The following is a 23,899-nucleotide window of genomic DNA, read 5'->3' as shown; positions in this document are numbered from 1 at the left end:
GCAAAACGGGGAGATTTTAAACTCAAACCCAGATATGTTAAACAGATAAATTAAGCGTTTATAAATATAAATGTCCTATGGTTAATAACAAAATGCTAATAATAAATTATTTTTATAATATTTGTCAACTAATTGGTAGTTGATAAACATTATAAATGTTAATATCAAATAAATAAAGAGAATTATTATTATTTGTTGTTAATTATTATTATTTTACTTTATCTAACAGCAGGGCTGTGTCTGGGGGGGGCATTTAAAAAAGAAACATTAAATACTTACTATTTGTATTATCCATTTTTAATTTAATTACAGAAAAGATGAATTATGATTATATTACCAAGCCGGTTTTACATTCAACATTTATTTCAATAATTTAACAACGTGAAGCTACTTATCAAACAGTCTTTACTCGAATAACACCAGCTAAAGTACATGAGTTAGTTGACATGATACACTTTCAAAAAATACATTTTAATAGTGTGTCTTTATTGCTGACACTGTAATGAGCATCCGCTCCAATAAGCTGAGCAAACAATATCACATGATCACATTATTTCGGACATTACTGCTTTATAACAAAGGCCTAAAAAACAAAGACGGCAATGCAGAGATGAAGAGAGAGAAGAGAAGAACATGTCTTATGTGTTACAGCTCATGTATGTAATGACAGGTGTATATGCCACACAGATTCACTGAGCACAGGTTTGTGAAGAGTGCCCTCTAGTGGTTTACACAGAAAATGCAGCTTGTTCATTCCTTTAAATAATAGATGATGGTTTAGGGTTTTTCTTTTAAATGATACATAAGAATTAAACGAGAAACTGAGTCCATTTTTATCCATCAGTGAATGTACAGATGTACAGTTACAAAAAAGTAGCTGTACATTTCTGCCATTATTGCAATGAAAAAATAATCGACGATGTTTAAAACTAAATAAAGAACCACTGCTAGAGAAAGCAAACACTGATATATTCGGACTCACAGGCTTTGATAAGCACACAACTAATACGTTGCATGTTCACTTTAACTGTAATGTACAGTATTCAATTACAAATACTATTTTATAATAGCATTCGTTCATCCGTATCCATCAAGCCCAAATCATTGAGAATAAGTTGGAGATGAGAACAAATAAGACCTCAGGGCTTTTCCTCTTCACAACATCTGGACTTCATTACCCATATTTACACAATGTGAGCGTTTGAAACCGTTTTTGATCTCTGTGTTTCTCCGCACTTTTGCCAAGCCTCACATCCAGACCCAAGCTGAACGTACGGTAATAAATCTTGACCACAGGCCCAGAGCTGACGGGGATCTCAGTGCTCCTGTGGTGTTTGATGGGTACCGATCAGCAGGTCATGGAAACCCTGAGGCCGTGCCAAACCATGTGCCTGTGGTCAGTGCAGTTAAGATGCTATATTACAAGCTTTAGGAAAAGTGAGAGCACATGTGTGCTCCTATGGAACACAAAATGAATCGAGCATTCAGCGCCGTTGTATGAAATGATGACTTTGAGCAGGTTAGAATAAAGCAAAACACCTTAAAGGATGAAGTAATGCTGATGCTGGACCACTAAATGCATTTAGGGCTTTTCACTGGAAGCCAGAAAACTTAGGAAAATAACTTCATATCTCAATGATATGATCTCAAAGTCATGGCAATAGTTTTTAAACATAAACGTTTCAAAATAGTGCATTTTTAAAGTTACATCGACTCAAAACAAATCAATTTAGTTAAAAATACTTTTTTTCGTCCTTTACCACTTAAAATTACTTTGACATCATAACCTTTTTTGGATTCATCTTAATTCAAAATAAATGATATTTCATAAAAACAAAATCATTTTAATTCTGCTTCTCGATTTTTTCCTCTAGAGAAACTCATATTTGACATTAGGAAAACAACTATGAATATTATTTAGTTTTAAATTCCGTTTCTGTCTAGTGTTGTCGTGACTATACTCCATGCCACTATCCATCCGTCCATTTAGCACACGGTAAGGGTTGAAGCCTTTTCCTCAGAACTAGTTATATTTTTGATGAAATTATTTATAGAAAGATTATCTTCTGATCTTGAAGCTGTGGGTCCTGGCCTCCATCCCTTATCTAAACCAGTCCACGATAAAAGCCGACGTATCAAAAGGTCTGCCCGTGAAATAAAACGAGAGAGTAAATTTGTCGGCCCAGTCTCCTGAAGACGAACACTTATCAGGCAGTCATGTGGCACGGTGCACATCTTTAAGCCATTTGTGGAGAGAGGAGATAAAGAAGCTCATTCAGCGGGGGACGGGGATGAGATCCGTCCTTGAGAGACGGCTTACAGCGCATCTCATGTGATGCACTTCAGGGAGAATTATAAAATGACTTTCAGGAGGCGTGACGTTTAGATGATGAAGTTTGTGTAGGAAGTTTCAGGGCGCTCTAGCACGTTTTTAATGACATTTTGATCAAATGCACGGCCAGATAAAGGTTTAGGGTCCTTTAAGTGAGATGTTTCTCTTGATCTTACAAAGCTTTTTGATCTAAACGTGCTTGCTTAAATGTTTGAAATTATTTTTGTCAGCCAAAATATAAAACATACATTTCTATCACTGCAAAACAACATTTGATAAAAAGGTGTTTGAAATGGATGACTTGAACTGAACGAGGAGAAAGAAGCCAATAAGAGCTCAGAATAGATGTGAGCTAATAATTTAACTAATCGATTTATATTCATTTATGTCAATATTTAAGTGTATAATATTTTTCAATTCAACAAACTTTTTTAAATAAACTATTTATTGAATGGATTGTGTCACTTTGTCGCATTTAAGTTTAGCCAAGTGCCAGTTGTTCTACTGGTAACCCAAATAATACTGACTAGACATACTTGCTAGCTTACGTCATTTTCTCGATTCTTTTGCTTGTTTTCATCAATTATCAACAGGGACTCAAGTTAAGGCCTCTGAAGCGCGCATGCTCAGTAACGCTTCTTCATTGTTGTTTTGAAACCGCCTAAAGGAAGCAGTCTGCGTTCAAATAAAGCAAAACAAGTCTATGAATGTGTTTTGAGAGGATGAACTCTGTGTTAAACGAGCTGTGAATGTGAACACTGGTCCAACATTTGACTACATTTCATCTGGGAAAACTGTGACGTGACAAAGTCACAACTCTTGCTGTTCCTCATGTCGTTCATATTGGCCAGTGTTACTGTACACAGGTTTGCAAACAACTTACGCGTGATGTTTCATGAAACACATTTGAAGTTTACAGCGTTTCACCGGCGTTCATCCGTCCTTACAGGCTTACAGAGGACCGCCACGCATGCGCAGAACCCCAAAGAGACTTTACGTTCATCGTCAAGTGTTTATATTTGTTTTTTTTCGACAGCTCCCGCTTTTTGCTATTTTCGAGTTTATTTTTGCTTCTTAGTATTGGTTGTTTTAGGGGGATAAAATGACACATAGAGCGGCTGAAGCCCACATGAAAACGGTCTCTGGTTAAAATGGCGTATTCAGAGAAAGACATTAGAAATAAACGAATAAGAGATCATTCATGCATAGCAACACTTATGATTGAATACTGACACAAAGATTTGTTTTGGTATTTTGTGAGGACTTGCCGGACCCAAATGTATTTTCTATCCCTTATAACCAAATCCTCACACAAACTTTTATGCAGTTTTAAATAAGGATCGTTTATTGTATAATAATCCATTTCCTCGTGGGGACTGCAGGCTGTTCCATTTGAAAAAAATAATCTTTGATTGATCCTTTAGAAAAATGGCTTTTTTATATAAAAGACTCAATAAGCCCCCAAAATGTATCATGACTGGTATACTGCTAAATGAATCACTGCTGTTTCATTCATTTTTCCAGTTATTTCGTCTCTTCTCACTGCCATCATTCACAGCTCTGGGTCTGATGTGTGACACTGATCACAACATAACAAAGGTAAGTCACTTCATTGTTTCATTTCATCTCAACTCATTTAAATATGACACTGAACACACACTCGCTCACTTTCATCTGAAAGTAAACTAAAGCCAGTGCTTCACATCTCCTGATCACATGTGGTCACCAAATGACATCCAGCTGCTGTTGATCTGAGCAGACAATTTACAATAGTCTTTAAAGCAATGCAAGAGTGATGTTGATGGTACCACAGGTTGCTATAACATGTTGTTGCTGTGTGTTGCCAGATTCTGTGATGGGATCTGTCCTTAAAGGGACAGTTCATACAACAATCTGTCATCATTTACTCACCCTCGAGTTGTTTCAACCCCGGATACATTTCATTGTTCCGATGAACACAAAGAAAGATATTTGGAAGACTGTCAGCAATTTTCATCATCCACTGCCATAGTAGGAAAAACAATATTGTATTTTTGTGTTCTGTTGAACACACGATGAGATATTTTGAAGAATTTAGGAAAACAAAATTCCAGTCCTTGTAAAAAACTACGCTGTAAAAGAATCCGTAAAAAGCTGAAAAATGCTGCAATATGTTTTTCTATAAAATTATAGGACACAAGGATATATATATTCAATAGTTTTCCCCAAATTCCTTGCAAAAAAAAGAAATCCTGTTAAAAGAAATTCTGGCAGCAGGGGCGCCAGAAATAACCTGTAAAATAAAGAGTTTTCCCATAAAAAATGACTCTTTCCCTGTTTTTCTTGTAAATTTGCTTAATTTGACTGTTTTTGACCTTACATAAAACAAATAGATTGTAAAAAATGAAATTTTATAGTTTTTTGGATATTTTTTGTGTTTTTTTTTCAGTGTACCATTTAATTATTTCCATGTCCCAGAGCTGACAATTACTAACATTCTTCCAGATATCTTTCTTTGTGTTCATCAGAACAAAGTCATTTAGACAGGTATGAAATAACATGAGGGTGACAGATGACAGAATTTTCATTTTTGGATGAACTATCCCTTTAAGTGTAAATCTGTGGGATTTTCTGCATGTTTACATTTACTCGTTGCTTTTTATTGTAAGTGATGTACAAATAAAGGAGCATTCGGTAATTTGTCTATATGCTTCCGATGGTTCCATTTTAAATCTGTTTACTTAATAGACCATTTTTACAAAATTAATATTACTAAGCAAACATTTTTGGGTCCTCAGAAAGTATGTTATTGGTTTTCAGAACGTTATTTCATGGATGCAAAATATTTACCTAAAAATAATCAAAGGGAATTTTCGTAATGTGTCATATTTAGGTTATTAAAAATGTATCTCACTGTAACTTTCTGAGAACTAGACTTTTTGGTTATAACATTAAACTAATTAAAGAACATTCCCAAAAAACAAGAACCAAAAATGTCTGCGATTTCGGTTTTCTTTTACGAAACACCAAGTATTCTATATATTTTTCTAAAATGTGAAAGAATAATATGCTTTATAAACTATGACTCAAACAGAGGAATCTGTACCGTCAAAAGACAAAATACCCGTTAAAGAATGTTCATTCTATTGTGTGTCATTTCAACTACGCCATTATGTGTTGAACAAATGATGATCATAATGATGTGAATGTGTTTGTATAGAAAAAAATATATTATCTAGATTCACAAATCCAATTGAACAGACTTCATTTAATACAACGGGCGGTAGAAACAACAACATAAACTCAGAAACCCGTTAGCAAAATACTTGGATCCTCTTCCTCTCTTTGATATTCCAGTTGTAAGATTCATGGTTCAAAAGTTCAATTCTTTCATACAAACCAAGCGAAAGAAGATATCGTAATAGGGTTGAACGTTTCTTTCTCAAGACATTATTATCAATACACCTTTTTGTTTATTCAAGAACATGGAAGTTGTGTTGATGGTCAAACGCTTCCCCTTCTAACCGACGGCGTATCTGTGTAGCTGCTGTAATATTTTAAGTATAAAGAATAAATAAAAAGATTGTCTCTTTAAGGAATGCTGGTGAGGACAGCGAATGAAAAACATGTAAAGTCTCTTTGGTCCTTCAAAGGTTTGATCTCCCATTCCATCTGGCAGATTGAGAAACTGTCTTCAGTTCACAGATCTTGTGTGTGGATTGGTGCTCAGTACGGTCGTGTAACGTCACTGAACTCTGTACCAGCTGCAATGTTCGGGTTGTTTAGTGCAAAATTCAGACTCTTTAAAAAATCTTCGCGTCTGCTGTAGTAAGACGAAAAATACGAAATGACAAAAGATTGAGGAATTTTTTTGCATGTTCCAGTTTCACGTCACTCGACCCAAAATGTCACATCTGTGACTAGCATTGCTTTTTATAAAACGCAGATATTATTGTAACATGGGTTTTAAAAGCATACTTCTCTACAGTATAAGAAACAGCACCTTTTGAAAAGTCTAAAGCATTCCCAACGAATACTTCCACCCCTGAAAAAAACATCTTCATCACGATCGGTGTGATTCCACACGGCCGCGTCTCGCCCGTCCTGTAGCGCTTCACTGACTCTGCGCTCAGACCGGAGACCTTTCCATCTCTATAGCAACAGGTTTTTCAGATGGAGAGAGAGAGAGAGCCTCAGTTCAAGTGCTAGCTCGTGTGGCCGCTAGGGGTCCTCCTCCATATCGTCCAGATTCGGGGCCATGATGAAGTGTTTAGGGTACACTAAAGTGTGCTCATAAGCGTGTTTCTCCCAGCGCGCGTCGTCGCTCTCGTGGGTGATGTAGCGTTCTCCTCGACGTGTTTCAAACTCTCGCAGGTCCAGCCACGTCTGGTAGTCCTGTGGGAGTGTGGATGAGAAGAGCTTAGATATAACCCTCAAAAAAGATGAAACATTACAGGTCTGTCGACTCCTCACCTGAAGCCACGGATGACTGAGAGTCTTATCCACACTGTAGCGCTTCCTCATCTTCACTTGAAGAAGATTGTTGATCAGATCTGTAGCTGTGGAGTAAACACATTAGAAAGAGTCAACACAACTCAAATAATGTTTGAACCCCAGAGCTGATAACATGAATGTATAAAGGTCTGTATAGAGTTCAACAAGAAATGAAAGTGGTAATGTAATTATGCATGGAATTATAATTCCCTCACGCAACTACAAACCCAAGATAAATGTAATGCTGTGACATTTATAGTAATGCAGAGGAGTGAAAGTGGGATAGGCCGGTATAATGTCTCAGGTTTCGGGCGGACAGAACTATTCTGAACAGACGTGGGGGTGGACCGTCTGCTCGCTGTCTGACAGACGTCTACGGTCTACTGCTTTAATGCACGTCTAGATGTAAGAAAATGATAAAGACACTCATTCATCTGTAAAGTGCTTAACAAATCCTTGAATGCCTCAAAAAATACAGTGGTCTCAAAAGAAATTGGAGACACTTTTTAGGTTGGACGTTTCAGTCAACTGGCCCTAAACATTCGACGGGTAGTGTACATTACGCCGTGGGATGTATTTGTGTGTTTTCACCTTCGGTGGAGATGTCTTTCCAGGGTGTTGGTGGATACATGAAGGCTGCGTTCTGGATTTGGTCGTTAATGTCTTCATCCTCATTGAAAGGGAATGTGCCGCTGAGGCTGACGTAGATGATGACTCCCACTGACCACATGTCCAGTGAACGGTTGTAGCCTTTGCTCCTCAGCACCTCCGGAGCCAGATACGCCGGTGTGCCCACCACTGAACGCCGAAAAGATTTCTCCCCAATAATGCGAGCGAAACCAAAGTCACACAATTTCACCTGAAACAAGAAAGAGAGAGGAGGTCAACTCACTGGAGGTCAACGGTGTCATTACAAAGAAATTACCATGCTTAAAGGAGTAGTTCACTATAAAATTACAATTTACTCACCAACATTTGACAAAAACCAAAAGGAAAGCGTTCCAGGGTTCTTATCCATATAATGGACTTAAGCGACACTAGCGTGATTGGTTTCTTGATTGGTGTTTTTCAAGAAACTAAAAAATATATATATACTTTTCAAACAGAATTGCTCTGCCTCGGAGGTCCTCCAGGACGCACGACTTACAACAGCCTTTGTCTGGATAAGAACCCTGGAAAGCTTTCAAAGCCTCAGTTTGTTTTGGAGTCGACAGAAGAATATGACTTATATGACATGTGGGTGAGTGAATTATCATGACATTTTAATTATATAGGGAACCACTCCTTTAATAGTACTAACTAAAACTATCAAGGGACCAGTCATTGAAATTTAGTGGTGAGGTCACGAAAATTGCAACCAATGGCTGACTCCACCGCTCCCCCCTCTCATAACGCACTTATGAAACAATAAATAATATGAAAATAAATAATTCAAACCTATATAGCAATATAAAAAAGAAATAAATAACATGTAAAGATAAAAAAATAAAAGGTTATTTTAAACTTTCTTGGAAATGATCTAATAAAAGAGAATTAATATTTCATAAAATAAAATATTTATTTTGAACAGCTTATTCAAAATATTAATAAAACTAGAAAAGACGTAATAAAAAAATGGAATAACTGTTTAGGTGTTTACCTGTGGAAACGGCTCTGCAGACGCCAGCAACACGTTTTCTGGCTTCAGGTCACAGTGAACGATGTTCTTGAAATGGAGATGTCGCAAAGCCACAAGAATCTACGGCAGGAAAGCGATAGTGTATCAACGGATTGGTGCGTTTCATGATTCAACAATATGTGTGAAGTCTGAAGTATGTTGAAATGATTCAGTCATATGAAATACATCAGGCTACTCGGAGGCGTGTTTTTGTGGTGTCCCCCCTTGAGTTGTCGTGGAAAAAGCTTGATTTGCCCATAATTATGATATCAGTGAACATGCAGAGGTTCTCTGGTTAATGGATGAGCTCCTGTGCACCCCAGCGGCCCCACGGACATATAATCCATCCACAGAGAACCATCAAACCCACTGATGAGATCCAGACTAGTGCCTCATCTACACACTCAAACCATAAACGTGGAGGCATATACGAGTAAAGGTCTGGGGAGATATCTGCAAACCTGTGTGACCAGAAACTTTGTGATGCGCTCCGGGAGTTTGCTCTTCTCACTGGACAAGATCATCTCCAGCATGTCTCCGTGAAGTTTCTCCATCACAACAAAAACTCGTTCAGGAGTCTCGAACATGCACTCCAGGTTCACGATGCCGGGGTGGTGCAAATTCTACAAAAAAAACATGAATCACACTTTGCTCTCGTGCATTATGCAGTGAGTTCCATAATGAAGACAAACCACAGATGAGATCTCCATTATTTCTCCTAGACATCGATGAGAGGCAGAAATCTGACAGATGTGTTTCAGAAGAGATGTCAACCATGTGTCAAACTGAGATCAGATTTGTCTCCGATTAAAAGTCAATATTATTAAAGATCTCAATATCAACTCAAACATTTCTCATCAAACTGACCCAAATCCACATTATTTGACCTCTACGATCTTCCTTCATTAAGCCCTTCAGACTCTTCGTGTCTTTCAACATTCCCATTTTTTGGGAATTCAGGAGTTGATACGTAAATGAAACAACGATAAGAGAGGAATATGGTTCTCCTCTTGGAAGTCTTTTCTTGTGTGTCATGTGAGTATATTGACCTGTAAAATGGCCACCTCGTTCCTCAGCTGGCTCTCCTGTTTGGTGGGGAACCTCATTTTGTCAATGACCTTGATGGCCACATCTCTGCCTGTTTTTCTGTGTTTCCCTTATCACAGACAACACACAAGAAATAACAATTCACTGTGATAATGTGCCATCACATCATAAACCAGACAGGGTGACCGGGACCCTGAATTGAGGCATGCGACAGGCTTAGATTAGAATTCATATTAAAATTGATGCTGCTTAATACAGACTGCTTACCAAAATTACAAAAATCAAGAGGAAATATTGATATCAAAGAATAGGACATATCCATCTGTACCTCCGTAAACGATGCCAAACTGTCCCGAACCCAGCACTTCATCAGCAAAAATCTGATAGATCGAACTGATGTCCTAAAACAACAATTCATTTCAATATCAATATATGTTCAACACAACTATCCTATAATAAACATTGACGCCGTTAATAATCTGAACAAAGTGTTTTCCAGTGTTCTTGTGTCTAGTATGGAGAACACACATGAGTGAACATGTACAGAACACTCACCACATTCTCTTGAATTTGACTGTTTGATACAGAAATACTGATGGACAGTTCCTCTGCAAACACAACACACAGTTATTCACAATAACATCCTGAACATAAATATATGGGCTATTCAAAGTCATCTTGAAAAAATGAGTTTTCCACAGAAATGTTGTATGTATGCAAACTGTATAATATCAAAGGTTCACATTTCTAGAAATCGTGCAGTTAGTTTTCATATTTTGTAATGTTCTTTTTCTCCTTAAATGTGTCAATAATAAAAAACAATGAAATGTAATTGAATAAGAATGATTATATTGACCTATTAAGATTTTGTTCAATCTTTTTTCGCTATTTAAAAAAGAAAATGTTCACACGTAAATCAACAATAGTTACAATTGAACAATATTTCAAGTGTGATTTATGAGATTTGTTGTATTTTGAATCATTATGTTCTTGTGAAAGGCATCTAATGATCTTAAAGGTAAGATTGAATATACAGTACATTAAATCAAATACTATCATAACATCTTAATTGATAATTTAATAGACTTTATTAAAAAAGTGGATAACACACAAAGTAATCTTGAAAAAAAATATATATATATTAAAATTAATTTAATAAATATTTTTTTGAACTTCTCTTTTGACAATAACAGTGGGGGGAAAAAATGCCAAAAATATTTGAATATAATTGTCATGAGTGGACATTTAGGGCTTACACGCGTCTATGTCGGACGCGGTGCGGCGAAACACGACAAAGATAATAGAACCCATTATAATTGTACATTTTGTCCACACTGGATGTGGTGCGATGCGACAATCCTATTAGAACAATGTGTTTCCCAACAGCCACTTCCCAAGTGAGAGTACCCAATAAATAATGATTTTGTATATTAAGCTTACTGATATTTTAAATAGCAGATAATATAGTAGATAAATCTTAGTAAATAACTAAGGTAATACTTTTTAATGTGTTTTTTTTATGGGACAGCAGTTTGCACCAATTCTGTAGAATGGCCCAAATATGTTACAACAATAAATATTGCATTACAAGTATTGCAAGTAAAGTTGAACTTTACAACTACGAGAGTTTTGTTCGACCGTTCTTATAGCACATGCAATGAGTAAATCTGTGATGTGTTGGATCTGGCCTGGTTTCTCTTGCATACAGGTTAAGCGGATCAATCATCTGTGGGTCAAATCCTCACATGTACGTACACTGAAAACGGTTTTATAACTAAACAGCTTTTATTAATCCAGATCCGCCAAACCTCTTTAATCTTCCGTCTCTCTCGACACAATTAAATGGAGATGCATCAGGATATTAAAGAGCGATCCGTTCACTCTCTCCAACTAAACAATAGCACAGAAAATCTGCCTGAGAGGCATTTAGCACGAGCCACTCGATTCCTATTCATATTTACAAAACAATACAAGACTTCCAAGCTCGCAACTATATCATCATTTGTAGGTTTAAATAGGATATGCTTTCATGCCCGTGACGGTTAGTTACAGATGGCTTTTTCCAATAATCATACATTTTTGGAGGATTCACACTGTATATATTTATACAAATGAATGTATGAATTTTTACAAATCTTTCCAACTGAATTGTTTTCTCCACGTGTTAAACATCAGCCGATGATCTCATTTACTTCATCGCTCTAAAACACAAACTCGGATGAAAAGATGTGATGTTCGACAACTCACTGTGATCTTTATTCTGTCCCGCTGTGGTACCAACGCTAGGCTGTGGAGTAACGGGAACGGGCATCAGGGCCTGTCGGATGGCCCTCTCCCAGCCCTGGGCAACCTCCAGCCCCACCCCGCCGGCGGCCAGCGCAGGGTTGTGGATGTGAAGGTGGGGGGCGCCGGTGTTCTCTCCCACGTAGTAAACCATGGTGTCGGTGATGATCTCGAAGCAGTGCGGATTGCCCCCCAACGCTAAACTGCTGAAGTCTCGAGCCACCTCCACCTGTAAGATCTCCGAGAGGGGAATCTCCTGTGGGTCAGACGAGCGAGTCAGAAAATCACACGCTGACTCACTCAGAGAGGTCGTTGTTTAAACACCTCACAGTTGTCTACGAATGAATCATGAATGTTCATCCACATGCCGCTGAATCGAAATCTGAAGTTCGGCTGTAAAGTTTGTTAAGTGATGGTAGAGTTCATTAAACCAGAATCGTGGACAGCGTGAGGGTTTAACAGGGGTCCATGTGGTGTCTCCAGATTTACTCTTAAACAAAGGTAAACGCATATCAAGAATCCACAGTCTTCATTTCATCTTCATTGACAAAGAGCAATGTGCCGCGTCTGACTCGGAGCGGCCTTTTAAGAGTCTGCTCAGCCCCCAAACTACTTTCACATGAGACACGAGAAACAGTAGCTGCGGCCAATCAGAGCCAACGCTGCGCCTGCGGTCTCTACTGAATATAAGATGAAGTGCTTGTGGTTTGGTGGGTGAATCATGTGACCCAGCCCTATGAGCGGCTTCATGATTACAGGGTTCCTGTGTGTGTGTGTGTGTGTGTAGGAGATGGTCACTCTCCACTGGAGGGGGTGGGGGCTGTGGTTAGCCTATGACAGGCTTCAAACCCCCATACACGAAAAAGAAAAGCAAAACCAGTAGAGGGCTTTTACTTTCAAAAAGAAACTTATGCTTCCCAAATGGGCGACTCTGACATCCCCCCACCTGATACACCGCCAGTGGACAATGAAGACGAATACACAGAACTGAACAAAAACAATGGCTTTCTTTCTTCCTCCAAACCAAAATGTGGATTGATTTGTGTTTATAAAGTGAAGTGAATTGTGGCCGGCTCTTCTCAAGCTTCAAAACAATGCAAAAGCATCATTTGGTGAAGAAGAAATGTCTTATTTTTCAAACGTCTGGACGTGTATCTTCTCTCTCTCGTTCACTCTGATACTCTTGTGTTGTGGCAGAGAGAAATGAACAGGTCAAAACGTTTGATACTTCAGTTCTCACCAAACCTGTTGGTGTGCCTTCAAAACACTTGGAATATTTATTTCTAATAATGAATGCATTCGTTTGTAATGCTTTTACGCACTTTAAAGGTCCAGTGTATGTAATTTAGTGGCATCTAGTGGTGAGGTTGTGAATTTCAACAAACGTCTCACTCCACCCCGCCCTTTGGAAGCACTACGGTGGCTGACACCGAACTCAAATATCATCACGTTTTCACCTCTTTACTGAAGGAGATCAAGTATTTATGAAACGCACTCTGTAGAGCAGTTTGTCCGTTTAGGGCTGCCGTACAAACAACATGGAGAATTCCATACAAGGTGACCCGCGGTGTGTGTAGATAGAAATAGCTCATTCTATGATAATAAAGACATAACGCGTCATTATTTAATACACCTCTGAACACAGAGTTATGTATATTATATTGCATTTCTGTCAATAGATCCTCCCAAAAGCTACACACTGGACTTTTAAGAGCTTGAGAAGAGACGATCACAATTTACTCCCGCAGAAAACCCAACACCACATTCAAATGTCTTTAGGGTTTACACGTGGGTGACAAAATGAACTAACCCTTTAACACACTGTGGGACATTAAGAGATCCAATCAGTTTTGATGTGGATGAAGAAAAGGAAAACATGACTCGAGCGTTGGTCAATTCTCGTCCATACAATAAAATCTATTAATGATAATTCATTAAATAAAAATGAAAAAAAAAAGTCCCGGATTCAAACGGCAGACGCAAGCCGAGTCGGGCCGGTCACTTTTAAGGACATCCACCCTCAGAAAGATATGATTAGTGTCGCTTTCATTTCATGTCGACTTTAAACATACAATAATGTCTCCCTCCAAGCAACGCTTTCAGTGTTTACCTCACACATACTGTACAAACACATTACTATTTAACAGCCGTTTGCAGTCACTCATAGAATGAACATCATACATTTGCCCTATAAAGCAAAGAAAGCGCATTTGAATATAAAACCAACGCAGAGCAGCAGCATCTGAAGTAGTTCATGGCCTTTTGATGTTCAGACTCACTCAAGCTGGTGGGGTGAAGGGTATTTCTGTGGTAACTACCAGATACCTCAGTGGTATTTGTGAGAGGGAAAAACACGACCTCTCATACGCCTTCGACTGTACTGCAATGATCTATATGAGCAATTCATGATCATATTCAAACCTTACAGCGATCAAACATCAATCAATCATGACTGCTTACAGTAAACAGACAGAACTTCTACACACGTATCCCAACAACAAATTGATTTATATATGTAAAGGACTCTTACTTTGTAATACTTGGCTCCCGAGTCATTCTGAAATAAAGTCAGACTCTTGCTGTCCAGTCTCCAGTAGTGTCTCTTTCTCTGTGGACACAACACACGTTTAGTTATGACTACACACGTCACTCCAACAAACTTTACATTCTTATTCTACCTATTTGATGATTTTATCCTTATTTCTTCTCTTTCTATTATCTTTATTACTTGCAAGATGACTTGAGCAGCAAGTGTATAACTATGTGACACATAAACAAACATTCACATGGGGACATTAACATGCTCGTAGCTCGCTCAAAAAGATGTCTTCCTTTCTTCGGTTTAACACAAACATTTGATAAAAACATGCTATTGATGACTTCAAATGTGTATGTGAGCTCCTTACGAACTGTGCGTATTGTTTTATTCCAATGAATAACTTAAAACACGTTTCTTTTAAGACACATTGTTATAGCTAAAAGCACATTTCACATTGAATCATTTAAATATCACTTTCAAAAAGGGTTTCTTCAGGCGCCTTAAGTGTTTAATAAAACAGCATCGTTTTATAATTATTTTGCGGATTCACAACCATGGATTGTGGACCACCGTGGTCCCCGGACCCCACTTTGAGAACCTCTGACTTTAATGATGGATGCCAGAAAACATATGTGATCAGCCAAGGACAAAAAGAAAGAAGACAGCACGGCGTGTCTTTAATGTTAATAATTAAAGGTCACATCATTAAAAACAGACAACTGTTTGCCAACACAATAACTAAATATAATCATTTCAAATTCTGACTGGCAGTTTAATAGTCACCTAAACACTGCACTTTTGAACACAAGAGACTTCCATACACAGCCACTGGATGGCGCCTCTGCGTCATTCATACAGCTTTAATCCTCATGTAATAATCATATTTGAATGGGTTTATTTAAATGTATGTATTTAGTACAGAGGTTATAAATGGATGGTGACTAGTTCAGCCTTTTCTTTACTTTCAAGCCATTAAATCGGAATGGCCTATTTTAGTTTCTATATAGATAATGTTGCTTAAAAGCATATCCTACAGACGCCTCGACTCTGAGTCGTCTGTAGACGTTAAAAAAAGGTGTTTGGTTCCCCACTTAATATAAAACGACACCACAGGCTATTTTGAGTATAAAAACATCTGTGTTTGGCATTCAGTTTTCACAGCTCTCTGGATCATACAGATAACTTGCAGAATGATGTTCTGAATGAAGCGGCCGCATTTATAACAGCTGTGTTATACCCCACCCGCCAATCCCGTCACGAATACAAAAACGTATATCGCATCTATGCAAAGACACGTCCACCGCCAGGTCCAAAAATACGGAAATCCCTATTTATAGAGAAACATCCCATCCATGCTTAATAGAGAATTGTTCTTTCATGTGTCAGCCAAATACATCCAGGATGGCGTGTTTAGGTGAACTCTTCCTTAAAATGAGTGCTCACTGAATTTAGCACATGAATCTTACAAGGTTGTCTCGACTTGTGTAGTGCACCATCCATCCCTCTTTGACAACAGTGGAGCTCCTCCGTTTGGTGTGTTTGACCGACTGGACCACACGCATCAGTGGAATGTTGGTGCTGGTGGACGGGCTTCAAGAGAAACCAAAGATGCCGATCAGTAACAGTTTTAACGGACTGATGATCAAACAAATGTAAAAAATGGTTCATTTGAATGTTCCCAGCGTTAAGAATGTGGCGGTACAGTTGTTTTGTTGACACTAAAGATATCTTGAGCACCTGATGGTCTTGACAGGCTCTTCATCTTTCTCCCGGTCCAGGAAGGGCGAGTCCATGAAGAAGATTTTGTCTTCTGGTGTGGTGGGTTCCTCCGAGTCGTCCAGGCCTCGACTGCTGTCGCTGTTCACATCGCTGCTGTCCACCTCCATCGTGGCATCGGAGTCTGGACCGGGACTGGCCGGTTCTGAAAACGACAACGTGATGAGGTTTATTTCAGCAAATGATTCATTTTTTAGAGAAAACCGTGAGCATACCTCCGTTGAAAACTCCAAGACAGTCTTTTGGTACCTTTGAAGCGCATCGCTTGTGGCAGTTGAATTTACAGTCTGGAAGCATGTGATTCATTATTTGTCTGTATGTTTGTACGTTATTCAATGTGAAGGAGAGAGAGCGATACGCACCCTTGCACTGCATGCCCTGACGGAAGAGTCCTTTCAGAAGTTTTTTACAGTACTGACAGATGGTGGGCCGGGTGTAGTTGTGAATGACAAAAGTGTGAGGCACCTTCACCCGCCCCAGTACCATCTTCTCCATCCAGATGGGCCGTCCGCTCCATGACGGGACACGCTTGCTTGGCTCCAGAAGGGGGCGCTGACGAGGGAGTTAAAAACAAACATAATATAAATGTCACTTCATTATAAAATGTCATTAATAAAAAATTTTTTTGAAATGCATGACTCTGACTGAATAATGAAGAAAAAGCATGATTGTGTTTTATTTTTCAATTTCACAGAGGTCAATCACAACAACCCGCCGAGAGAATTACACTTGATTCCATTGAACTACCTTCATTCTGTTTCATCAAGACCATTTATAGGTCAAAAACAAAACATTTTCATTATTGTGCTTTGAGTTCTGGAAACTGTGTGCATGTCTCTCAACTGAACCAACTTCAACACGACACACATACGCAAGTTTTATACGGTTCCAATATTCCAGAAGTTAAACCCGTTATTAACTATTCACAACAAAAAGATTAGAAGAAAATATCAAATTCCAGATCTTTATGTAAAAGTGTGAGAAAGAACTCATGACAGGCATCCACTCACCTCCTCCAGCGACGCGGTGGCAAACTCGAGGGGTGCGGGTCGAGGGACGGACAGCGAGGGGCCAGGCAGAGACACGTTAGACAGACGTCTTTTCCTTACACCGCTGCAGTTGTTAGGGATCTTAAAGGCACAGCGCTTGTGATAGTTTAACCCACAACCTGAGGATCCAGAAATAAAGTCAGGATCAGAAATAACACAAGATCAGGATCATGGTTAAAATTGAGATATTACAGGAACTATAAAAAATCTGGTTCAAGTTCAGGATAATCTGAGAATAATCATTTGATGTTCAGCTAAAGTCCAGCAGAGGGCTCCACCCGTTCCCTTTAGCACGGCTAGATATACGTCAACATATGCTTATTTAAGGGATAGTTCACCCAAAAATGACAAATCTGTCATCATTTGCTCACCCTCAGATTGTTCTAAACCTGTAAATTATTTTTGCTGAACATCACGGAAGATATCTGGAAGAATGTCAGTAACCAAACAGATCTCATCCCCCATTCACTTCCATAGTATTTATTTTCCCTACTATAAATGGGAATAAATGTGGGATGAGATCTGTTTGATTACCGACGTTCTTCCAAATATCTTACTTTGCGTTTGAACAAAGACATTTATACAGGTTTGGAACTACCTGAGGGTGAGTAAATGATGACATAATATTTTGTATTTTGGGGTGAACTGTCCCTTTAAATGTAACAAATCATGTAAAAATGTATCATCTTTTATTGAACATTTTAAAATAAGCTTAAGTCATGATCATCAAATCATGTGAATTAAAGTAATAGTTTTTTATATCTAAGCCGGCAAATATTCAGTCCATGTTTGTTGTCCCAATATTCCAAACGACTACAATTTGCACAATTTAGTTTTTTCTCTTATAACATAAAGTGTACTTTAAAAACTGTTGTTGTAATATTCACCATAGCAGATTTTCATATATCTAGATCGATCTCACCAGCATGCCTTCTTACAAATGGAGCTTATAATATTGATCAAGGTTTTGAAAGTCACATCCAGCACTGGGATCAATTCCTGAAACCTGCGATTTCAACTTGAAAGCTGTATTGATGACAACAGACACATCACACTGTGACACATCCCTGCCAGTACATCAAAGCAGTCTGAACATACAGTAATGATGTGCTGCGCGCGTTCACAGAGCACTATTGTATATGTAGTAAACCACAACTCAATACTACAATAGCTAAAGTGTGGAACATTTCTGAGGGTACCTTCACATTTAAGGCCTTGCCGGACGAGCCCCCACAGCATCTCCCCGCAGTAGTCGCAGAAGGTCGGCGCTTTGTAAGAATGGACGTAGAGCGTGTGAGGTCGGATCTGGAAATCTTCCACCGTCGCCTGAGCTGCAATTAGAACGAAACTTAAAGGAAAACTCAAGGCAAAGAATGGGTGACATAACGAAACACTGAAATGAAAATTAAACGAAAGAAGACGAAACACATAAACATTAGTTACTGTAATACAGTCACATCTGCTGATTCTCTGTGGGAGAACGTAACACTACATCTGAAAGCAGAAGGTCAGGAAACATCTGATGCATGAGCGAGTAATGTGCTAGCACCCGTTTCTGATAAAATCACACAACATTTTCTAACTGGTAAAAGGAAACAGTCTCTCCGACTTTGGCAGGTGGATCGCTTTTCTTAAAATACCAGGGACTTTAAAGCAGCTTGTTCCTCTGTGGTGAGATGCTCAGAACCCGGCCAGCATTCTGAGGTTACTTGAAAAAATTCCAACAATATTTTCTTCTCCATCACAGCAAACATTAGTAAGCGTGACAGAGAGCGAGCAATCCACAAGGAATGTGACAAAGCACCATATTCACTTTGTAGTGAACGTACACGTAAGCAGTCAAATAAACATTGTCCTTATCCTACCGTGGTTCACAACGGCAAGATTATAATAATGATTAATAAGTTGATCTGTTTGGTACGATTTCAAATGTCCGTTTGATGTCATTCGACTTAAAGAAGCAGTTCACATTAAATGAAAGGTTCAAGATAATTCACTCAGCCACGTGTCATACAAGCCGTCCTTGTGTTTTCTTCTGTCGAAAACAAATTGAGTCTTATGAGGAGAGCATTCTTCTCCATATAATGCACTTACACGGGGGGCTGTTGGCTAAGGTCCATCTTTCAATCTCATCGCAGCTTTAAAAGGCTCTACACGGCCCCAGCTGATGGTGTTTTCTAGTGAAACGATTAGTTGTTTTCCAAGAAAATGTCAAGATTATATACTTTTTATAATAAATACACTGCTCGCACTGCCTCCAGGATGCACGTCCAGGACTGAAGTCTTTTTTTCATTTTGGGACTTTTTTCAAGAAAACTAAACGGTTCTATCTACAAAGTCGAATTATAACTTGGTTCAATAAAGTCTGTGAGCCAATCAGCACTTTGAATGCACACAAGAGGACCAATCAGGATGAGCGTTCTTTGTCACGTGACCGGACTACTCAGTGACAGTGGCAAATACCTGAAGAAATGTTTAAAATAAATATTTTATTGATATTCCTGTTTACCTTATTATGCAATTAATGCCTTACATTTTACAATATTAAGCCCTTAATGCCGACATCGATTAATTTTTTATTAAATGGCCCATCATATACCCAACTAAAATTAACATCTGCACTATAGATAAAGCATTTAGTACTGTCTTTTATGCTTAACTTGAATAAAAAGATATGCGTCCAAAGTATGATATAAATGTCGTAAAAGCATATAAACACATTATTACAATACTCATTTAAGGTTTTGAAAAAGTATTTTGCAGATAGAACCTTATAATTCTGCGTTTGATCTGTTCCAAAAACTTACATTTTTCTTAATTTCAGAAAATGTTGAAATGTTATTCATTGTCTGGTTTCATATAGAGCCAGTTGAAGCTGCTATGTAAATCCTCAATTTGTTTTCGACAGAAGAAATAAACACACGGACGGCTTGTATGACATTCTCACGGAACTACTCCTTTCAAACTATGTAATGGTACTAGCCTGCAAAAAGAGAGGGCGACAGAGAGGCAAAGGTTCTGTATTGCAGCTTTAGAGATACAAATAAAAGAAACTAAAGAGAAAGAGAGAGAGAGAGAGAGAGAGAGAGAGAGAGACAGAGAGAGAGAGAGAGAGAGAGAGATAGAGAGAGACAGAGAGAGAGAGAGAGAGAGAGAGAGAGAGAGAGAGAGAGAGAGACAGAGAGAGAGACCTACTCCAAAGACCTCAAATCCACCAAGGACCATCCACCAAGGACCCACTACAACAGGTCACCATTCAAACTGACCACAGCCCTCAAAACCCAGTGGAACAACCTAGCCAAAACCTTCTTCCCCCACGAAGCCCCATACCCAGCACACAACCAACCGAAGAATCGGACAACGCCCCAACACCCATAGGTGACACACCAAAACCAGACGTTGTCCTTCTAATAGACTCAAATGGGAAGTTTATAGATGAAAAGAAGCTCTTCCCTAAACACAGGGTGTCCAAACTCTGGTGCCCAAATACTCACAGCGCCCTGAAGCTGCTAAATGAGGAAAAACTAGGATCACCGAAACACATAATAATCCACACTGGCACAAACGACCTGAGAGCACAACAGGAAAGAGTGGCCACATCACTACAGAGAGTGATCGAGAAAGCCACATCCACCTTCCCAAATGCGCAAATTGTGTCCACACTGCTGCCACGGAAAGACTTCCACCTAGACACAATTAAACGAATAAATGCATCCCTCTCAAGAACCTGCGCACTAAAAACTCAAGTGCACCTGGCACATCACCCTACCCTGGACCTCACATGCCTTTATGACCATGTGCACCTGTACAGAGCAACTGTCCCTGTCTTTGCAAAGAGACTAAAAGATGTTACTCTAAACCGCAGCACCAACACCACAACTTCAAACAACAGAGCAAGACAGCATCCACCTAGAACAGGGATGAACCACACAGGACCTACAAACACCCAAAGACCACAACCACCCACCTACCATCGCAACAGTCAACAGATGAGAACATCATCCCTGCTGCCTACACCCACCACCCAGCACACGCAGCAGACCCCGGGCAGCCTCAGCTATGCCCAGACAGTGAGCAGAAACCCCACACCAACATCCGCACAAGCTCCGACAGCCGAGCTGAAAGACATCCACCAGATGCTGAACCTGATCTGTTCACAGCTACTGTCTTAAGACAAAACCCGCTAATTTAAATAACACCTTATGGATAACAAAGCATTTACTATATCATGTTGGAATATTCAAGGCCTGAGGTCATCTGCTTTTGGTCTAAAAAGCAAAAGCATAGACTTTACCTCAGAAACCAAAAACTCAGACATTATCATCCTACAGGAGACATGGAACAGAGGAGACAGACCCACGGGTCGCCCTACAAACTACAGAGAATTCATCCTCCCGTCCACCAAACTACCGGGAGTCACACAAGGCAGAGACTCAGGCGGAATGCTGATCTGGCATAAGTCCGATCTCGCCCACTCAATAAAAACTATTAAAACGGGCCTGTTCTATACATGGTTGGAAATAAACAAGTCCCTTACTTCTACAGAGAAAAACATCTTCCTGTGTGCAACCTACATCCCGCCTGCAGAGTCACCGTACTTCATCGAAGACAGCTTCACAACCCTAGAAGGAGAAATCAACTACTTCCAGTCACAGGGCAATGTTCTGATCTGCGGTGACCTGAATGCCAGGACCGGTGAAGAATCAGACACACTTCACTCCCAGGGAGACAAACACATTCCAGGAGCAGACGTCTTTCCTCCACCTACGCAAACAAAAAGACTCAACTATGACAAAACTACAAACAAAAACGGATTACAACTTCTCCATCTGTGTCGTACACTGGGTCTGTACATAGTCAATGGCAGACTGCGCGGAGACTCATATGGTAGGTATACTTATAGTTCCAAGATGGGTAACAGTTCAGTAGACTACTTCATCACCGATCTAAATCCAAATTCTCTCAGAGCGTTTACAGTTAGCACACTAACCCCCTTATCAGACCACAGTAAAATTACTCTTTACCTAAACAGATCTAAACCTAACACTGAGGCACCAAATCAAACTCAACTCCATAGCCTTAAACACGCATACAGATGGAAACAAAATAGTGAAGATATATACCAAAGCGTAATATGTGAACCAAAAATTCAAAACCTACTTAATAAATTCCTAGATACGCCATTTCCACACAATAACGAAGGCGTAAACTTAGCAGTAGACAGAATTAACAATATATTTACAATATCTGCAACACTAGCCAACCTAAAATCAACAAATACGAAAACAAAAAAGAGACCTGCCAATGAGAAATGGTTCGACAATGAGTGTAAAAACCTTAGAAAAGAAGTACGAATTCTGTCAAATCAGAAACACAGAGATGCGGATAATGTAAACACACGCCAACTCTACCATGAAAAACTTAAAGAATATAAAGACACCCTAAGGACAAAAAAGAAACAAGATATACAAAATCAGCTAAGAGCAATTGAACAATCTCTAGAAACGAACCGCTTCTGGGAACATTGGAACGCACTTAATAAATCTCACCATGAAGAACTACCCATTCAGAACAGAGATGTATGGATAAACCACTTCTCTAACCTCTTTAGTAATATAAACAACAACCACGAACAAACTACCCTTGAAGACAAACTAAGCACCCTAGAATCAACTATTAAAGATTACCAAAACCCTTTAGATTACCAAATTACACTAGAGGAACTATGCGATAATATATGCAAACTTAAATCCAGAAAAGCAAGCGGAATTGATGGCATTCTTAATGAGATGATTAAAAACACGGACCAAAAATTCAAACTTGCCATCCTCAAACTGTTAAACACCATCCTTAATACAGGTATATTCCCCAGCATCTGGAACCGAGGTCTTATCACCCCAATCCATAAAAGCGGAGACAAATTCGACCCAAATAACTACCGCGGAATATGCGTAAACAGCAACTTAGGTAAACTCTTCTGTAACATCCTAAACAGCCGACTCACCAACTTTCTAAATGACAGAAACATTCTGAGAAAATGCCAAATCGGTTTCCAACCAAAATACCGCACATCAGATCATATTTATACCCTTCATACTCTAATCGACCAAGAAATTAACCAAAATAAAGGAAAACTCTTCTCATGCTTTGTTGACTTTAAAAAAGCTTTTGACTCAATCTGGCATGAGTGGCTTTTCTTTCAGCTTATTCAATGCGGCATTGGAGGAAAAACCTACGACATCATCAAATCAATGTACACGGATAACAAATTTGCAGTTAAAATAGGCAACAAGCACACAGACTTCCTCTCCCAGAGTCGTGGAGTAAGACAGGGCTGTAGTCTGAGTCCTACTCTATTTAACATCTACATTAATGAATTAGCTCGGGCTTTAGAACAGTCACCAGCACCCGGTCCCATCCTACTAGACACTGAAGTGAAATGCCTTCTGTTTGCAGATGATCTGGTGCTGCTGTCACCCACAAAAGAGGGTCTACAGCAACATCTAGACATCCTGCACACCTTCTGTCAAACATGGGCGCTATCAGTGAACCTTAAAAAGACCAAAGTTATGATATTCCAGAAAAGGCATAGTCGACAAAACCAACATCACAACTTTAAACTCAACAACGTGCCTTTAGAGCAAACCCAAAACTACACATATCTCGGTATAAACATCAGTAACACCGGAAACTTAAACAAGGCAGTGAACGACCTGAGAGACAAGGCACGAAGAGCTTTTTAC

The 23,899-nt window shown here is 39.1% G+C and overlaps 1 protein-coding gene across 2 annotated transcripts in view; it reads right to left on the bottom strand.

Moving 5' to 3' along the window:
• Positions 1-5,525: 5,525 nt before the first annotated feature.
• The window catches only part of prkd3 (protein kinase D3), a 43,017-nt gene continuing 24,643 nt past the window's right edge, over positions 5,526-23,899 (bottom strand). Inside the window, exons 4-19 of one of the 2 annotated variants that reach the window (XM_079458991.1) lie at positions 18,356-18,487; positions 17,118-17,275; positions 16,470-16,659; positions 16,323-16,394; positions 16,069-16,252; positions 15,798-15,921; positions 14,323-14,400; positions 11,757-12,048; positions 10,065-10,117; positions 9,838-9,910; positions 9,512-9,618; positions 8,924-9,085; positions 8,445-8,543; positions 7,397-7,664; positions 6,785-6,870; positions 5,526-6,706 (exon numbers count right to left, since the gene is read on the bottom strand). In XM_079458991.1, coding sequence (XP_079315117.1) covers positions 6,533-6,706; positions 6,785-6,870; positions 7,397-7,664; positions 8,445-8,543; positions 8,924-9,085; positions 9,512-9,618; positions 9,838-9,910; positions 10,065-10,117; positions 11,757-12,048; positions 14,323-14,400; positions 15,798-15,921; positions 16,069-16,252; positions 16,323-16,394; positions 16,470-16,659; positions 17,118-17,275; positions 18,356-18,487 — 2,252 coding nt within the window. In that variant the 3' untranslated portion in view covers positions 5,526-6,532. Of the gene's footprint in view, positions 6,707-6,784; positions 6,871-7,149; positions 7,205-7,396; positions 7,665-8,444; positions 8,544-8,923; positions 9,086-9,511; positions 9,619-9,837; positions 9,911-10,064; positions 10,118-11,756; positions 12,049-14,322; positions 14,401-15,797; positions 15,922-16,068; positions 16,253-16,322; positions 16,395-16,469; positions 16,660-17,117; positions 17,276-18,355; positions 18,488-23,899 lie in introns of those variants that run through there. The other variant, XM_079458992.1, reaches the window with a different exon arrangement.

Source organism: Barbatula barbatula (genome assembly GCF_947034865.1).
Source record: "Barbatula barbatula genome assembly, chromosome: 6".
Taxonomy (NCBI): domain Eukaryota; kingdom Metazoa; phylum Chordata; class Actinopteri; order Cypriniformes; family Nemacheilidae; genus Barbatula; species Barbatula barbatula.
The sequence above is the reverse complement of the archived record's forward strand: the minus strand, read 5'-3'. Positions and strand labels throughout refer to the sequence as shown.